This window comes from Rhipicephalus sanguineus, chromosome 6 (assembly GCF_013339695.2).
Source record: "Rhipicephalus sanguineus isolate Rsan-2018 chromosome 6, BIME_Rsan_1.4, whole genome shotgun sequence".
In the NCBI taxonomy this organism is placed as follows: domain Eukaryota; kingdom Metazoa; phylum Arthropoda; class Arachnida; order Ixodida; family Ixodidae; genus Rhipicephalus; species Rhipicephalus sanguineus.
In genome coordinates, this window is record NC_051181.1 from 132,905,917 (window position 1) to 132,920,911 (window position 14,995).

The 14,995-nt window shown below is 47.2% G+C and overlaps 2 protein-coding genes across 2 annotated transcripts; one reads left to right on the forward strand and one right to left on the reverse strand.

Annotated features, from left to right (window-relative positions):
- Nucleotides 1-2,597: 2,597 nt before the first annotated feature.
- On the reverse strand, nt 2,598-7,490 carry LOC119397561 (palmitoyltransferase ZDHHC2). Its single transcript, XM_037664983.1, has 3 exons — nt 7,246-7,490; nt 5,460-5,699; nt 2,598-3,144 (listed from the first exon to the last, which is right to left on the reverse strand). Exons 1-3 carry the CDS (start codon nt 7,488-7,490, stop codon nt 2,598-2,600), a joined length of 1,032 nt encoding a protein of 343 aa, XP_037520911.1.
- Nucleotides 7,491-8,602: 1,112 nt separating this feature from the next.
- LOC119396443 (palmitoyltransferase ZDHHC15A) lies at nt 8,603-13,294 on the forward strand. Its single transcript, XM_037663658.2, has 4 exons — nt 8,603-8,868; nt 10,536-10,762; nt 11,388-11,748; nt 12,429-13,294. Exons 1-4 carry the CDS (start codon nt 8,656-8,658, stop codon nt 12,996-12,998), a joined length of 1,371 nt encoding a protein of 456 aa, XP_037519586.1. The 5' UTR covers nt 8,603-8,655; the 3' UTR covers nt 12,999-13,294.
- Nucleotides 13,295-14,995: the final 1,701 nt, after the last annotated feature.

A 14,995-nucleotide genomic window follows, 5' to 3' on the forward strand; every position in this document is an offset into this window, starting at 1 on the left:
TTGCACTTCTTTATTTGCAGGCGTGAAACCTAAAGAAATACTAAAACTGGTCGGACCCATAGCCTTTGGCTATTTGTCCAACCAGTTTCGGAGGAATACATTATCATATTCCTCCGGGGTCGAGCAACGCTTGAATATAGCTTGCTGGGTCATCGAAATTCAAATGTAATGTTTATTAGAGTTCTATAAAAGCTGGAGCCAACACTGGAACCACAACTGACATTAACCCGGCATTACGCCTGTATCTGAGTACATATGTAATGTTTATTGCATTGTTATAAAATTTGATAGCCAGCACTCAAACCATAATTGACGCTGCACGGACATTACGCCTGCATAGGGTCTTTTTCCAAATGCAGTTTCAAGACGTGGTGTGGCACTGCGGTAGAATACCTGAATACCACGCAGAATGCTTGGATTCAATTGCTACTGGGATCCTGATTTTTATTCCTTAAATACGTCGGGTCAACGCTGCCGATGTCGGTTTTAGAGCGCAGCTCTTAGGCTTCCTGCGTTGGGCCCTCTGCGTGGCAGTCGAGTATTCTACAACAGAGCCACGCTGGTGCTTGCAATTCATTTGCAAAGAGACCCTATACAGACGTCATGTCGGGCTAGGAATCGCGTTAACCTATGTATAAATAGTGTGGCAGAAGAGTAAAATAACAACCAGTCATCACACCATGCTAATTCCGCAGCGAGTGTGTGGTTTAATGCTTCCCACCCACTGCAAAGTGCTCAGCCATAATTCTTCATCGTCATGAGCCACATGCAGCATCATCAAAGTGCGCAAAATACCTTGCAGTTGTATAGCGGGTATTTCGCTTATCCGCAGAAAGAAGAATAATGGCGTAGCGAGTGCTGTCCTACTTCACAATTTACTTCACAAAAATTATGATTTATGGCGTAGTCGATACCTTGCGGAAAGCCACAACTTCAAACACGGTTGGCCTTGCCCCAACACGAAGCTGCGCTCAGAATGCGCAATGGGCATTATCATAATCGTCGATGATTTTTTTTCTTTGCGCTCTCGCATTTAAATTACCAACGTCTGTTCGGCAGCAACAAGTCCTGGTCGACCGAGCCCGGACGGCTGCAAGGGCCAATGGTCTTCCAGACTAGGAGGTCCAACCACTAGAGACTCAACTTGTTAGAAATAAATGTTTTATTCTCTCTCTCTCTCTCTCTCGTCGTTCCTGGGAAGATATGAACCGTCAACCACCGGTGGCGCATACCCGCTTACCGTGGGCCGTGGTATACGGATATGTGCCACACGTATCTGGAGGAAAGGGCTTGACGACGTACACGACAGGATTTTCACGTTATTCCTGTCACAACCAGACAGTCATATTCGTCAAACCCTCTTACCCTCCCATGCTAATTTTGGTCTACACCAAGCTAGGGAGGCGATCACGAGACCACCCAGACGTAGGCGGTGAGATAGATAGATAGATAGATAGATAGATAGATAGATAGATAGATAGATAGATAGATAGATAGATAGATAGATAGATAGATAGATAGATAGATAGATAGATAGATAGATAGATAGATAGATAGATAGATAGATAGATAGATAGATAGATAGATAGATAGATAGATAGATAGATAGATAGATAGATAGATAGATAGATAGATCGCTCAAAGCGCACTGGGTTCTCTAAGAAATGCTTCGCTTAAAAAGAAGCAAAAAGAAATATGGTGCACTGCTCAATATGCTATTGCAGGGTTCAATGTTTTTGGATAGTGTACTATGTTTACAATAGATTCCCAAGAACTGAATATTTAGCCTTTACGGCAGCTCGCTCGAGTTTCGGCATTCGAACTAAAGAAAAAAGGACCATCAGTGTGTAGTAGCAGCCGTAATTGTGCCAATTGCAGTTCTCTTTTTCTTGCGCATTCAAAAAAAAAAAAAAGAACCTCACGTGAGCAGAAAGAAATATATGTGCCCTGAATACAACGTCGAAATCTGCCGTCTCTCGCCACTGTAGCTTGTTCCCCCTCTTACGCTCCGTTTTGTGAACAAAAGTGAATTATTCAACAAATTATTCTTTTATTTACTGAACATAAAAACTGAGCTTGGCGTGCGAAAGATATATCTGAATGAACGCTTGTCAATCCTCACCAATGCAAAGTGCACCTTGCGTTGGGCGTTTTTATTCGCGTGGTTTAATGGTTTTGATGAAGACGAAGTCATGAACACACAAAAATGACGCGAGCGCAAGCGTTGGAGTTCTACTGATGCTTTATTATCTAAAGACCCGCCTCATATAGATAAACACGCGCATGCGCACTGACAGCAGTGATGTATGATCAAGACCACAAAATAAATTGTACAGATATGAAGTGTTTTTTTTTTTTTTAAATTGCAATGAATATGTGTTATTGTCCAAGGTATCGGCGTGGTTTTATGGAGAATGATACCGAGGAGCAACTGCTACATTTTCCCTTCTATTTATATATTTCCAATGCTTCGAGTATTTCCTTTGTTCAATGGTTGTTAAGTTTAATGGTTGTTCTAAAGGGTAACGATTGTGTACAGCGTCTTACGAAATACCCGTCGAATACCAGACGTCCGGGTCTATATTCACAACGCGTAACTATAGGATCACAGCCGCAGAGGCCGACGACAGATCACCGACGGTCGAACCAGTCGAGTAAGTCGCTTCTACCGAGCGTTCGTGCTGCGACGTTCCGGGGAGTGGGTGCATCTTCGTGGGGAACCGCAGTCCATCGCCTACACTGGTGAACACGGGAAGCATCCACAGCGACATACGCGTACCGAACACCTGAGCAAAGTTTTGCCAGTAGCCGAGGTCGAACGAGTCGTCGGTGTCCCGGAAGACGACGGCACGCATCTGCTCGAGCGTGGTCTCGTTGCTGAGGGCCATGCGCGCGTGGTGCCACAGGAACGCGCCGAGTCCCAGCGCCAGCGCAGTCCCCAGGACCATCAGGAAAGTGAGCTGGAAGGTGGACGACGTCATTCGCGCATTCAGCCACATCAAAATCACGTGTTTTCCCGTGGTGAACACGGCGAAGAGTGACAGGACCACCACGTAGAATAGCGTGAGCAGGAAGAACTTGTAGGTGTTAAAGCAGATGCAGTTGTTGAACCACGGGCAGTGGTGGTCCATCTTCGGGATGCACCTGTAAATATGGGCGCGTAGAGACAGGAAGCCTGAGACGCTCGTCGCTGACACCTATAACAGTGCATGTCATCATTTCGGGGGTATTAAAGCAAAAGCTTTAGATGACTCGTCGAACGGGAAAATTGACCGTCGGCGGAGGCAGCGTCAACACGAGTGATTCAAAAGTATCATGTGATGACATCGCCGCATGCCGTCATCATGACTTCACAGATCCCCCATATTTGTGAGTCACCATGACGTCACTATGTCACATAACCTCACGCCACTTGACAACGTCATCACATGACATCCTCGTTCGGTCAAAGGTCAAATCAATAAAATCGAATAAGAAAAAGGTGAAGGTGGATTTCGCCTACGAGTCGCCTTACGCGAATGCATAGGGTACCGCGTTGATAATTTTGAACTGACCAGAGTCGTAAAAAATTAAGCTGTGAGCAACATTCGGAAGGTCACTAGCGCTTATAAAAGTGCCGTCAGGAAGCGCGAGAAATAAAAGGTTAAAAAAAAACACGAAGAGGAATGGTCAAAGAAGCTATGTGGAAGACCAGCGGTGATGGTATACTGACAGCTGCCGTATAAGTTACTTCACTTTTATTGCGGTAGCAATTATATGGACAGTCTCGGCTGAATTTTGCCGTCGCCGTCGCCGTTATGCACCGTATATGTATAAGTATGTATATATATATATATATATAAAAGCCCCAAAGAAAAATAATTCAGAAAAATGCTTCCGAAGCGCGGAATCGAACCAGGGACCTCTTGCTCCGCAGCGAGCGGCGCTAACCGCTACGCCACGAAACGCAGATCCTCCGCGTAGCTAACGGCGAGCGTTATATACACACCCTTTACCGCTGGACGGACTCAGAGACGACGGGCGCTTATAAGCGTTTCTTCATTACCAGCGAGATGGCGCTAGGAGCACGACGGGCGCATTTAAAAGTCGTCGGCGAGCTCGCTCGCTTCTTCTTATATTTGCGCAAGGAGAACCTTGCCCTTCCGCTGTCTGCTCGCGCGGTTTTTTGGTGGTGAAAGGAAGAGGGTTGTTTCAAGGTTTCACCGTGGTGTCCGCGCTCATGTTACGGAGCGTACGAAAGTCACTCGAGCAAGGGACGCCGCTAAACGAACAAACAGACGATGAGCGCGAACTATCAAGTGTCACAGCTCGACACTTGAAGCACGCTAGTTTTGTTCGCTGCTTCGGCCGCCTTTGCAACAGGAGCGCTGTTCAAACTGAGAGTATCCATTGGGGAGCCTCACTTCGTATAGCATTAGTTTCTTGCTATCGCATTCATTGCTTCGCCCTTGCGGCGAAACTGTGACTTTTTTTTTATTATGTAGTTTTTATTCGAAGGAATTAGTATCAAGGCATGTGTGTAAAAATTGCAGAAGAGCGCCAAAAAAGAATGCACACAGCCTAGTGTAACGAAATGTACTGTAGCGATGAATTAGCGAAATCGTTGTCCGGTATTTATTGACTAAAATCGCGAGTCGTCAGTAAGTCATGCATGTCGAGTTGATGATGATGTGTCATGATGTGTGGTTGATATTAACAGGTTACTATTTTACGCGCGACAGCAGAGCAGGGTATATATCGGGCGCATCGGTAGCAGAGATGGCAAGGCGTCTTTTTACAGCAGTCTGCGGACATAACAGATATATTTGTAAAGCAGAAAAACGTGTTGCTGGGCGAGCTTGTCTTTAAAAGTAACAACTTTAGGGGTTTAACGTCCCAAAACCACGATATGAATATGAGGGACGCCGTAGTGGAAGCCTCCGGAAGTTACGACCACCTGTGGTTCTTTAACGTGCACCTAAATCTAAGCACACGGGCCTCAAGCATTTTAACCTCCGTGGAAAATGCGGCCGCCGCGGCCGTGATTCAATCCCGCGATCTTCGGGTCAGCAGTCGAGCACCATAACCACTAGACCACCGTGGCAGGATATTTGTTGGTAGGTTGGTGTTTTTTACCTGACATATTGTAGCGCTGAAGGACATTCAAACACGAAGAAACACAAGACGACGGGAGAGGCGCTGTTCCGTCTGTGCCGTCGCATTTTGTCACTTCTTGTGTGAATGTGCTCCAGCGCTACAATATGTCAGTTAGATATTTGTAACTGAGCCTAGCGTTACGGCTTCTCAAAGTGTACTCACTCTCTTTCGTGTCCCCCTAGAGATATGAATGGCGCTCAAAAGCAAGCAAGTAGTCACCTAACAAAGTAATTATCTTCCTTTGATTGTGTTTCTGCGAGTGTCATTGACTGTCACTAACCATTCTTGTTTTCCGCTCTTACGCATGCGTGTGGCTGTACTACCTTCGACAGACGGAGCAGTGGTGGCAGCGGTCGGGCTTGATGAGGCAGCAGTCCTCGCAGTATCGCGCGCAGCCGTCGGCGCCGAGGGTAAGCACGCCGCGTTCGATGGCCATCACGTCGAGCACGCTTCGGCGAGTTCGCTCATTGTGGCAGTTCTCCAGCGCCTGCTGCTCGCCTCTGGTCAGCCGGTAGAGCGGCGGCACGGGTGCGATGGACGCCACCGTGGTCTGCACGTAAGACCTGTGCATTTCGAGCGGTTCGAAAAGGTAGGGCGAAGATAGCTATTCTGGACAATGCCGCATCAAGCGGAGCGTTTCATACTGAAGTTGTGAAGGCGAAAGCCTTAGATGCCTCATCAAACACGAGAAGTGACCGTTGGCGTTAACACGAGTCATGCAAAAGATCACCATCATGTTATGACGTCACCCAGTGACGCCGTCTTGACGTCACACATCTCCCAGAGTTGTGGCGTCATCCCGGCGTCACTGTGAAGTAACATGATGTGACATCAAATGATGACGTCGTAACATGATACCGTCGCTTGGTCATAGGTGGGCCGATCCCGGAGGCACGCGAAGTGCAGAAAGCTTTCAACGCCTCTAATCTCGGAGGCAGTGCAAAATCACACTAGGTGCAGAAAGATTTTGAGCGCGGGGGGATCAAGGCAATCCACCGAGAAGCAAAAGAAAAAGATGAATTTCGCCTTCGAGTCGTCTTAGGCGAATGCATAGGGACCCTGTGAGTTTTTAGAGCAAGCTGACATGGCGTTGCAATTGTTAAGGTAGCTTGGGAATGATGTGTAGTGCGTGAATTCATCGGGTCGTCGTGCTTGCGAATTTAAAACAAAGTTCTAGTGGCTTTGTTCCCTACTACGTCATGTTGCCTGTATTAGCTTGAATGTCAAAGCGATCAGCAAAAACACAGAGGAAAACAGTCAGCTTAGGTGCATGAACGCCGCAAATTGTCGTGCTTGTACTGCAATGTTTTCTTTTAAAGCCGTATGAAACCGTGAAGACCAAGATTACACAGATCCAGGAACTACCCATCATTCTCACGCTGGCATAATGACCACGCTGGCCGCTCTAGCGTATGCTAGCGTCAGAGTGGCCTGCACGGTCATGTTTTCGCTACATATGAATGTACAGATTATATTCACTTGAACACTGGCTTCGACATTGTTCAGTATATCGTTACAGGTTCGAGGGCCTTAAGCGAAACTGCAATTGTTCGTTTTCGCGCCTCCCATTTTTATCCTGTGATAGCGTCCATTTAATCGATTACAGCATAAATACAGCGCTCACGATGCTACTTGTTTATACTGAATGCAGAACTGCGCTGGACAGGACAAACGGAGCTTTGGCGGCGGCATTCGCAGTTGAGTATTATTGTTTGTCGTTGTGCATCACCAGCATGTTTGTCCTCCTAATGGGACTAAATTAATTGCAGGACAACAAGACGATGGGAAGGAAAGGAGTTCCTCTCGTCGCCGAGTAACCACGTCGTCAGGTGGCGCCAGCGCACGAATACTCGCGACATCTTTCGTGCCACGGCGGAACTACGCCTACCATACGCGGCACGCGCCATCAGAAGAAGCAGCATTCCAGGAGGCGTGAGAGCGAAATACGGGAAACCAAGGTTGTGAGACGCGAAACGGTCTAGCGGCCGAACAAGATTATTTGTACCCGCAACGTCGCAAGCGGTGACAAATACCGCGAATTGCATAAGTTAACATAACAAACCGTAATGATGCACGCCTTCGACAACTTGATCAGGACATGATAATTACCACAGGCAGAGAAACAGCAGCAGGTGAAATACGATGCCGAAGGCGGTGGTTTTGAGGGCACTGTCCTGGATCACGGATGCGCAGAACACAACAACGTAGGCGTAGTAGCCCCACGAGAAGAGCCCCGAAACAAGCACCAGGGGAAGCCAGTTGAGCACAAACGATTTCCAGGTACGAGAACCTCTCGAACCGCTGCGCCGACGCGGTTGCGGAGCCCCAAGCGATCGGCCAGAGACCGCAAGCATGTATATTCTTCTCCTTCTTCTTTAGTCTGAAGCCAGGCTAGGCAATATCTTATCTTATCGGCATGCAAGCACAGGTGAAAAGGTATCAAGATCACCGCCTCCCGTTGCAAACTCTATAAGTCTACGTCTCCGCACTTCGATTAAAAGAAATTGAGGGATAGTAACATTACACGTCACACTGCGTTGGTGAATTATTTACTGCCTTTATCAGCAAATGCATTTTATCTCTTTCCTACAATTTCTTTAATCTAGCTAGCCGTACTCTAGTGTTCTAAAATTTAATTTGGCCATTTACATAGTTTAAGAACAAAAATGTGCCACGGTTTCTTATGCATTTGCCTAAGACGACTTTCTTGCTTGCCATGATGATGATGATGATGTCCTCACTGGGATGGCGCTCACCCACAAGGGGGGATGGGCCAAGAACCGGGCGACAGGATCTCTAAGTTAAATACATATGAAGCTAAAAACAAACTCTGGAACTTTAGGCTGCAAATGAAACGTAGCTAATAGATGAAAATGCTAAAATAGCAAACAGTCGGACTATCAGATGGGATTTTTGACGGACATGATGGCGGGTTCGGCACCAATAATATAAATAAATAAATATCCACTGTCATGGTAATCTTCTTGTTTAGTTTATGTAATCAAACAGCGCAGAGCAGACGTCCCTGTGGCTATAACCTAATGTAGTGCCACCAAATGACTAAATTACTGCACCATTTATATATAATCTATAACTTACCAACCGAAAGCTTTGCGCACCGAACATGGTTTTGCACCGCCTCCGGGGTCGGAGGAATCGGATGGTTTTGTAGTGCCTCCGTGATCGGCCTACCTTTGACCAAGCGACGATGTTTTGTGATGACCGCGTAATCTGACGTCACATGATGTGCCGTCATAGTGGCGTCACTATGACGTCAAGATGAAGTCACAAATTTTCACGACCTATGACGTGATTACGTCATAGGGTGACGCCATCACACGATGATCTTTTGCATCACTCATGTTCACGCCGCCGACGGTCACTTCAATGAGGCATCTAAGGCTTTCGTCTTAACGCAGTTGTAAAACCGCCAACTTGCCTACGTTTCTTGGTCATTACTCCGTAGTGGATCGGACGCATTGTTCTGTCACAAGAGCGAGCTAGTAGAAGAAGAAGAAGATGAGGATGCCTGCGGTGATCGGCTTTATGCAACGTCGTGGCTCACTTTCAAGCTGGCTACCGGTCCTCGTTGTCCTGGCCGGATTCTGCTGGGCCTACTACGCCTACGTGCACGTCTTCTGCCCAGTCCTGGTCGCGGACCACGCCGAACGCGTCTCGCTGTCGGCACTCTTCCACCTGATCCTCTTCCTCGCCCTTTGGTCCTTTCTACGGGTAAGTCGCGACTTTGATGATTTTGCGCGAGAATGAAATCGGCTCGCGCTGCCCACAAATCAAGAGGGAGGACATGTTGATTCAGCAAACAAGGTTTAAGGCAACACGTAAGAACATGGAAAAACGCACACATACGAAGCACAGACTTTCAAGTGATCATAGCAGAAAACAGCCCAGTATAACGAAGACAAGAAAGACCAAACAGGATGCTTCAGCGTTGACACTGTTTGGTCTTTCTTGTCTTCGTTGTATTGCGCTGTTTTTTACTCTGATCACGTACTAACACGTTCAAGTTCATATACTTTTAAACTTCCAACTGAATTTATTTCTTGGAGGTAGAACATTCTATAGAGAATGACAAGGCGCAGTCGCACAGATAATCTAGCACGAGGCTGCGAAAATGTAGCTAGACCAATCCCCCAAGAGTCCGGATGTGCCCATCTATGAAAGCTATTTCAGCCAAAACTTGTTTGCTGAATCTATCAACCAACTAGCCCAACAACATGCCACACTTAAGGAAATATTGGTTAAGTATGCTTGATTGTGGCGCAAGATACATTCTATGAAAAGGTGGATAGAAAAAAGACCAAAGTGAAGCGCCAGACTGAGAACTGGTCAATAACACTTCCAGGAACGTACAGAAAAAAAAGACACCTTCCGCTCATGCGTAAAGAGCCAAAGTATGACGTGCAACAACCCGGTCATTACATGTTGTCAAGGAAGCCCACTTCTGAAGAATGCAATGTTATAGGTTTACCTAACCAATGTAAGCATTAATTTGCCCAAGAAGAAGTCCTTTAGGGATGCTATAGTCAAAATTAAATTCCGTTTTGTTAAACACCAAAATACGGTGTGATAATGAGGTGCGTAGTCGTGGGGCACTCTGAAATAATTTTCCGAACGCGTACGCTTTCTGGAAAATCGTTTCTGTTTAGGCCCGCAAGGTTGATAAAGTTTCAAATCCATACAGATTTCTCAGAAATAAAGCTTACCAGGAGACGAAAAACTTGTCCCCTTAGTTCGGAGCCGGGGCTAACACCTTCCTAAGGCGGTCATCCTACCAACTCAGCTAATTGTCCCAAAAAGGCGCTCGTCGCGGGTTTGAACCCCAGACCAGGACAAATCTTTTGTCAACTGGGAAGCATTCATTATGGCAGAATAGCGAAAAATGCGGCACTGTGAAACCCGCAGCACTCAACGCCGGTTTGTGTCCTGTGTGTTTCACTGTCCCGTATTTTGCGCTGTTCTCCCATAATGTTGATGAACCAACTAGTCCACCTAAACATAGGCGTGTGCAGTTCATCGCAGCGCCCCCCCCCCCCCACCCTACTAAGTCAGTGTATGGGGCAGATTCCGCCCCCCCCCCTCTTAGGTGACTACAAGGGTCAATCTACGGGGCAGATTTTGGGCCCATTACCTCTTAGGTGATTAGGGGGGGGCGGCTGCCCCCCCCCCTCCCCTGTGCACACGCCTATGCACCTAAACCATTGTAAGCGTTCTTTCTGAGAAATCCTTACGGATTCCCTTGTAGCTTCCTTGAACGAGCGGACGGATGACAATTTTTTCTGTCCACTTATGCTTCCTGTATAACTTCATGTCGGCTACCTCTTCCCTAAGGGGGACCTAAACATTCTATTTCACCGCAACAACATGTGTCTGCTGTGCAGGCGGTCACTGCGTCCATCCCACCCGTACCATCGCTGTACTCCGTGAACGCACCGAATCGCAGGATGATAGCGGACTGCAAGGCTTACCAGGAGCGAAAAGAGATACTGGAGGCACTGGGCTCCAGCAGAGGCATCCTGACGCGCGCTGCCGACGGAAGCGTACGCTACTGCGAACAGTGCGGACTCATCAAGCCCGACCGTTGCCACCACTGCTCTTGCTGTCGGAGGTACGAATGAAGACGCAAGCGTCTTTATTGAGAGCAATGTTTTCTAAGCATTTTCAAGATAATCGGACGTAGCATCTGACCATATGCCTCTCATGATGCTCTCCTGATGCGCTATGCTCTCGACGAGGGCCTCTCGGCGCCGTCCTTTCACCCAAATTTCCATATTTGGGCCTGATTGCGAAGTCTTCATTTTGCCGGCCCATTCAGTCCCAGAACGTTATCTATGCACACGTGGAAATCAATTATGCTCCGAATTTCTTTAAGCTTATCTTGTCCTTGGAGCATTCTGCCGCGGTGGTACAGTGGTTACGGTGCTCGGCTGCTGACCCGAAAGTCGCGGGCTCGATGCCGGCCTCGGCAGTCACGTTTCTATGGACACCCGTGCAATAGAAGAGGCCCGTGTACTGTGCGGTGTCAGGGCACGTTACAGAACACCAGAAAGTTGAATATTTTCGGAGCTCTCCACTACGGCGTGGCTCATAATCATATCGTGGTTTCATGGCGTAAAAGACCAGATATGGTTATATATTCTTTCTTAAAATCTTGTTTCTCAACCCACCTGTACTCGTATATACAGCGTTATAGCCGCGCGGAATGCTCAGCAAGCGTCACTACCGGTTCGCAGATGCATCTTGAAGATGGATCACCACTGTCCGTGGCTGAACAACTGCGTGGCCTTTAGCACCTACAAGTTTTTCCTGCTCACGCTGTTCTACGTGGTGCTGCTGTCCACGTACACCTTCGTGACCGTCTCGTCGTACGCCTTGGACACAGCGACCGCGATGGGGCTTCCCACGGGCGTCCTGGTACACACCGGCTTCCTACTGTTGGCCGGCACCGCGCTCACGGTTCTCATCGGCGGCTTCTTCGGCGTCCACGTGCGCATCTTGTGCCGCAACGAGACGACACTGGAAACCATGCGCCCGTTCCTTTTCGTCGAGTCGCTCGACTCGTTCGACCTCGGCGTTCGCCGCAACGTTGTCCAAGTAATTAATTTGAAGAGAAAGTTTTTTCAACTCCGGTATCTCACTTTGCTTGTTCAAATGCACGTCTGCATGTATCGTGTGCTAAGCAGGTTCGCTGGTAATCCATCTTCATACAGTGTAATGGCTCCTTATTTTTTTCCTTCTCCGGCAGCGTCTGCAGCCGATAAGTAACTTGTGCGTATGCTTTTCAGCAACCGAAAGTTATGCTACACAGACTTTAGCAACATTTGAACTTAATCTTGGGCTAACTAGTTCTGATCGAAAGCTTGCTCTCTCCTACTTTTGCTCTTTCTCAAAACTTGTGGACATGTATTATATTGCGAAAGACTTTCGGAAAGGTCACATTGCTCACGACAGTATACTATCGTGAGCAATATGACCCGGAACACCGAATTCATGTTTATTCAACGGTTACTTGTAATGTATTGATACCAATTTGACGTATTGAACTGCCTAACATACCTTTCCGCTTAAGAACTGAGTGTCAAGAACACTTCTGTGCTGGCCAACTGCGTTTAATCGCTATGACATTCAACAAGGTAATTTCAGTGTTTCATTTCATATTGCTCACGACTGTACCTAGAGTAATCGACCGCTTTGTAACGTGCGTCGACCAGTCTGATTTAACGAAGTGCACTTAGCCCTCAGACGGACACTGTTCTTCGTTGTATGGTTTTCAGGTTTTCGGCTCCAGCGTCTACCTATGGCCTTTCCCTGTGCACAGCACCCCGGGGGACGGCGTGCGCTTCCCGACAAAGCTTTACCCGGACCCAGGAACCACTATCCTGACGCTAATGCGGCAACGCTCGCGGCAGGTGGCACTAAGTCTCTGCGGCCAGAACCTTCCGGTCGTCTCACCGTCCATGGAGACCGCATTGGGAGATCTCGTACCCTCGCCTGGCGCCACCGCTCGTCACGTCTCGACCACGACTGGTCGCGGGGAACCTGGAAAGGCGATTAGGCGACCAGAAAGGGATGCGTACCACACCGCCCTGGAGACCACGGGACTTTCACTGTCGTCGACGTCCGAGCAGTACCGGTCCGGGTTGACGGTGTCAGCCGTGAACGGTGGTGGTACCGTGCAGCTACCGGCAACGCCGCCCCCTGGACTGATATCGCCCATCGGCGCACGTTCGCCATTGCAGCGCTTAGGGGCGACGTCCACTCAAGGATCGTCTGTGGTCGTCCCTCAGCCGACGCTCTTGAGGACGGGTTCCCAGACGTCCTTCGTGTCCGTTCAAACACGCTAGAATGTATATAAATATCTCATTTTTTCCGTGATGACACTGCAGCATATTAACCACTTCTCATTGTTCCCACATATGCCGAGAATTCGTGTTCTTTTATAGCAATTTAAAAGCGTTCACGAACGCCTGAACCTCTCGTACAAATAAACGTTCAACATTTCGTACAAATAAACCACACAGCCATACATTTAAGCCATCTTTTAAAACATAAACGCAAATGCTGCAAGAATTATGCTTACGGAACCGTTACAAGTGTACAGAGAGTCTCTGGCCATGTTGCGTCGTCGTCTTATTCGGAATGTTGTTGTTGTTGTTGTTCCTCAGACATTTGGTGCAACCCACTTCGGGGGATAGGGCATGAATCGGACGGTGCCTTTCTTAAAGAATTAATTCACTTTCTGTAGGAAACGGTTTTAAAAATGAATAGTTGCTGCGTTATACATTAACAGTCCAGCTTCATAAAGCTTAAAGAAGAAAAAAACGAAAGAAAAACGGCCAAAAATACATCCATATACATCTGTGATTAAGGAAAGAAACGTTGGAAAAAGAAAGTGAACTAAGTTACAATTAACATTCTAATCTTTTAGTCTCTCGTCGAAAATTACATACAGCGTCGAAAACACTCCTGTGGCTAAAACCAAGCACGGTAGCACCAAATGAAAGAACCACCGGTAGTGACAAATTTAAGCCCATCTTTCGAAGGGGATCTTCTAGTAGCTTTTTCCTTTGTATTTTAAACCTGCGGCACGTCAAAAAGAAGTGATCCAGAGATTCACTCTCGTTGCAGTGAAGGCATAAAGGTGACTGAGCCAGACCAGACCTGTGAAGGTAAAAGTTCAGTGGGGGGACTCGACATCGTAGCCAGGGGCGTAGCCAAGGGGGGGGGGGGCTGAACCCCCCCCCCCCCCGAAAATTTTCAATTTTGCTTGCGTATATATACACGCACACATACAAACGACGCACGAACATACATGAAGTATAATTGACCCCCCCACCCCACCACCGAAAGAAATTTCTGGCTACACCCCTGATCGTAGCCTTGTAACTGAGATTTCTTCCTTTCTAAAGGAACACCATCTTCTCTTCCAATGAAACTTCAGTTGTGGGAAGTCTGATGAAAACAAAGGAGATTTGTCGAAGTCATTGGACATTGTAAGCTTTTCAAATCTCGCTGCAGTGACATATGCCGACGTCGGCAATATAGGCATAACAGGGCCATCGTGGGATGATACTGCAAGTGAATCCGCGTATTCATCGAGTATCAAACCTTTGTGGCCAGGTACCCACACTAAACGAATAAGCCGTAAATGTCTTGGAGTTAGGAAATAGAATGTCTCTAAGGTACTTGATAAATTTGGTGTGCTTAAGGAAGAACAGACAGAGAGGCAGTCGGTTAGAATAACCACTTCCGACTGACACTGAGGCAACTTACGCAATGCTAGGACTATAGCCAGCAATTCAGCCTGGAAAATAGGCGTATAGTCAGGTAACCGAATGGAGAAAGTCCAATCTAGAGAGAATGATGCAATCCCCACACCTGCCTTTTCTTCGCAAACGGAAGCATCAGTCGCTATCACAATGCTTGTTTCTAGATTGGCCAAATGATCTTTTAAAATGCCATTTAGATATCGATATGGTAACTGTTTAATATTCTCTGGATATATGTCGTCAAATTCAATCCTAATTGTTTCTACAGTGCTGAGTATATGTACTTCATAGAGGTGCTTTTTTAATGGGTCTAAAAGTCTTTGTGTAAAAAAAAATCACAGCATATCCACGTAGTGAATGATGATGAGTGGGCGAAGCTGCGGAGGTTCATCGGTAAACTGTGAATCTTCCGTGAATTCTGCCCAGTACATCATCACCGACGTGAGATCGGGCGCGTTTATACTAAAGGTTCGATGAGTTATGACGACTTGCAGCTCACTTTAATTTTACATGTACGCTGTGAATTTTCATTGTTTAGAAAACCATTGCTTTAGAAAACATCTGGCGTCTTT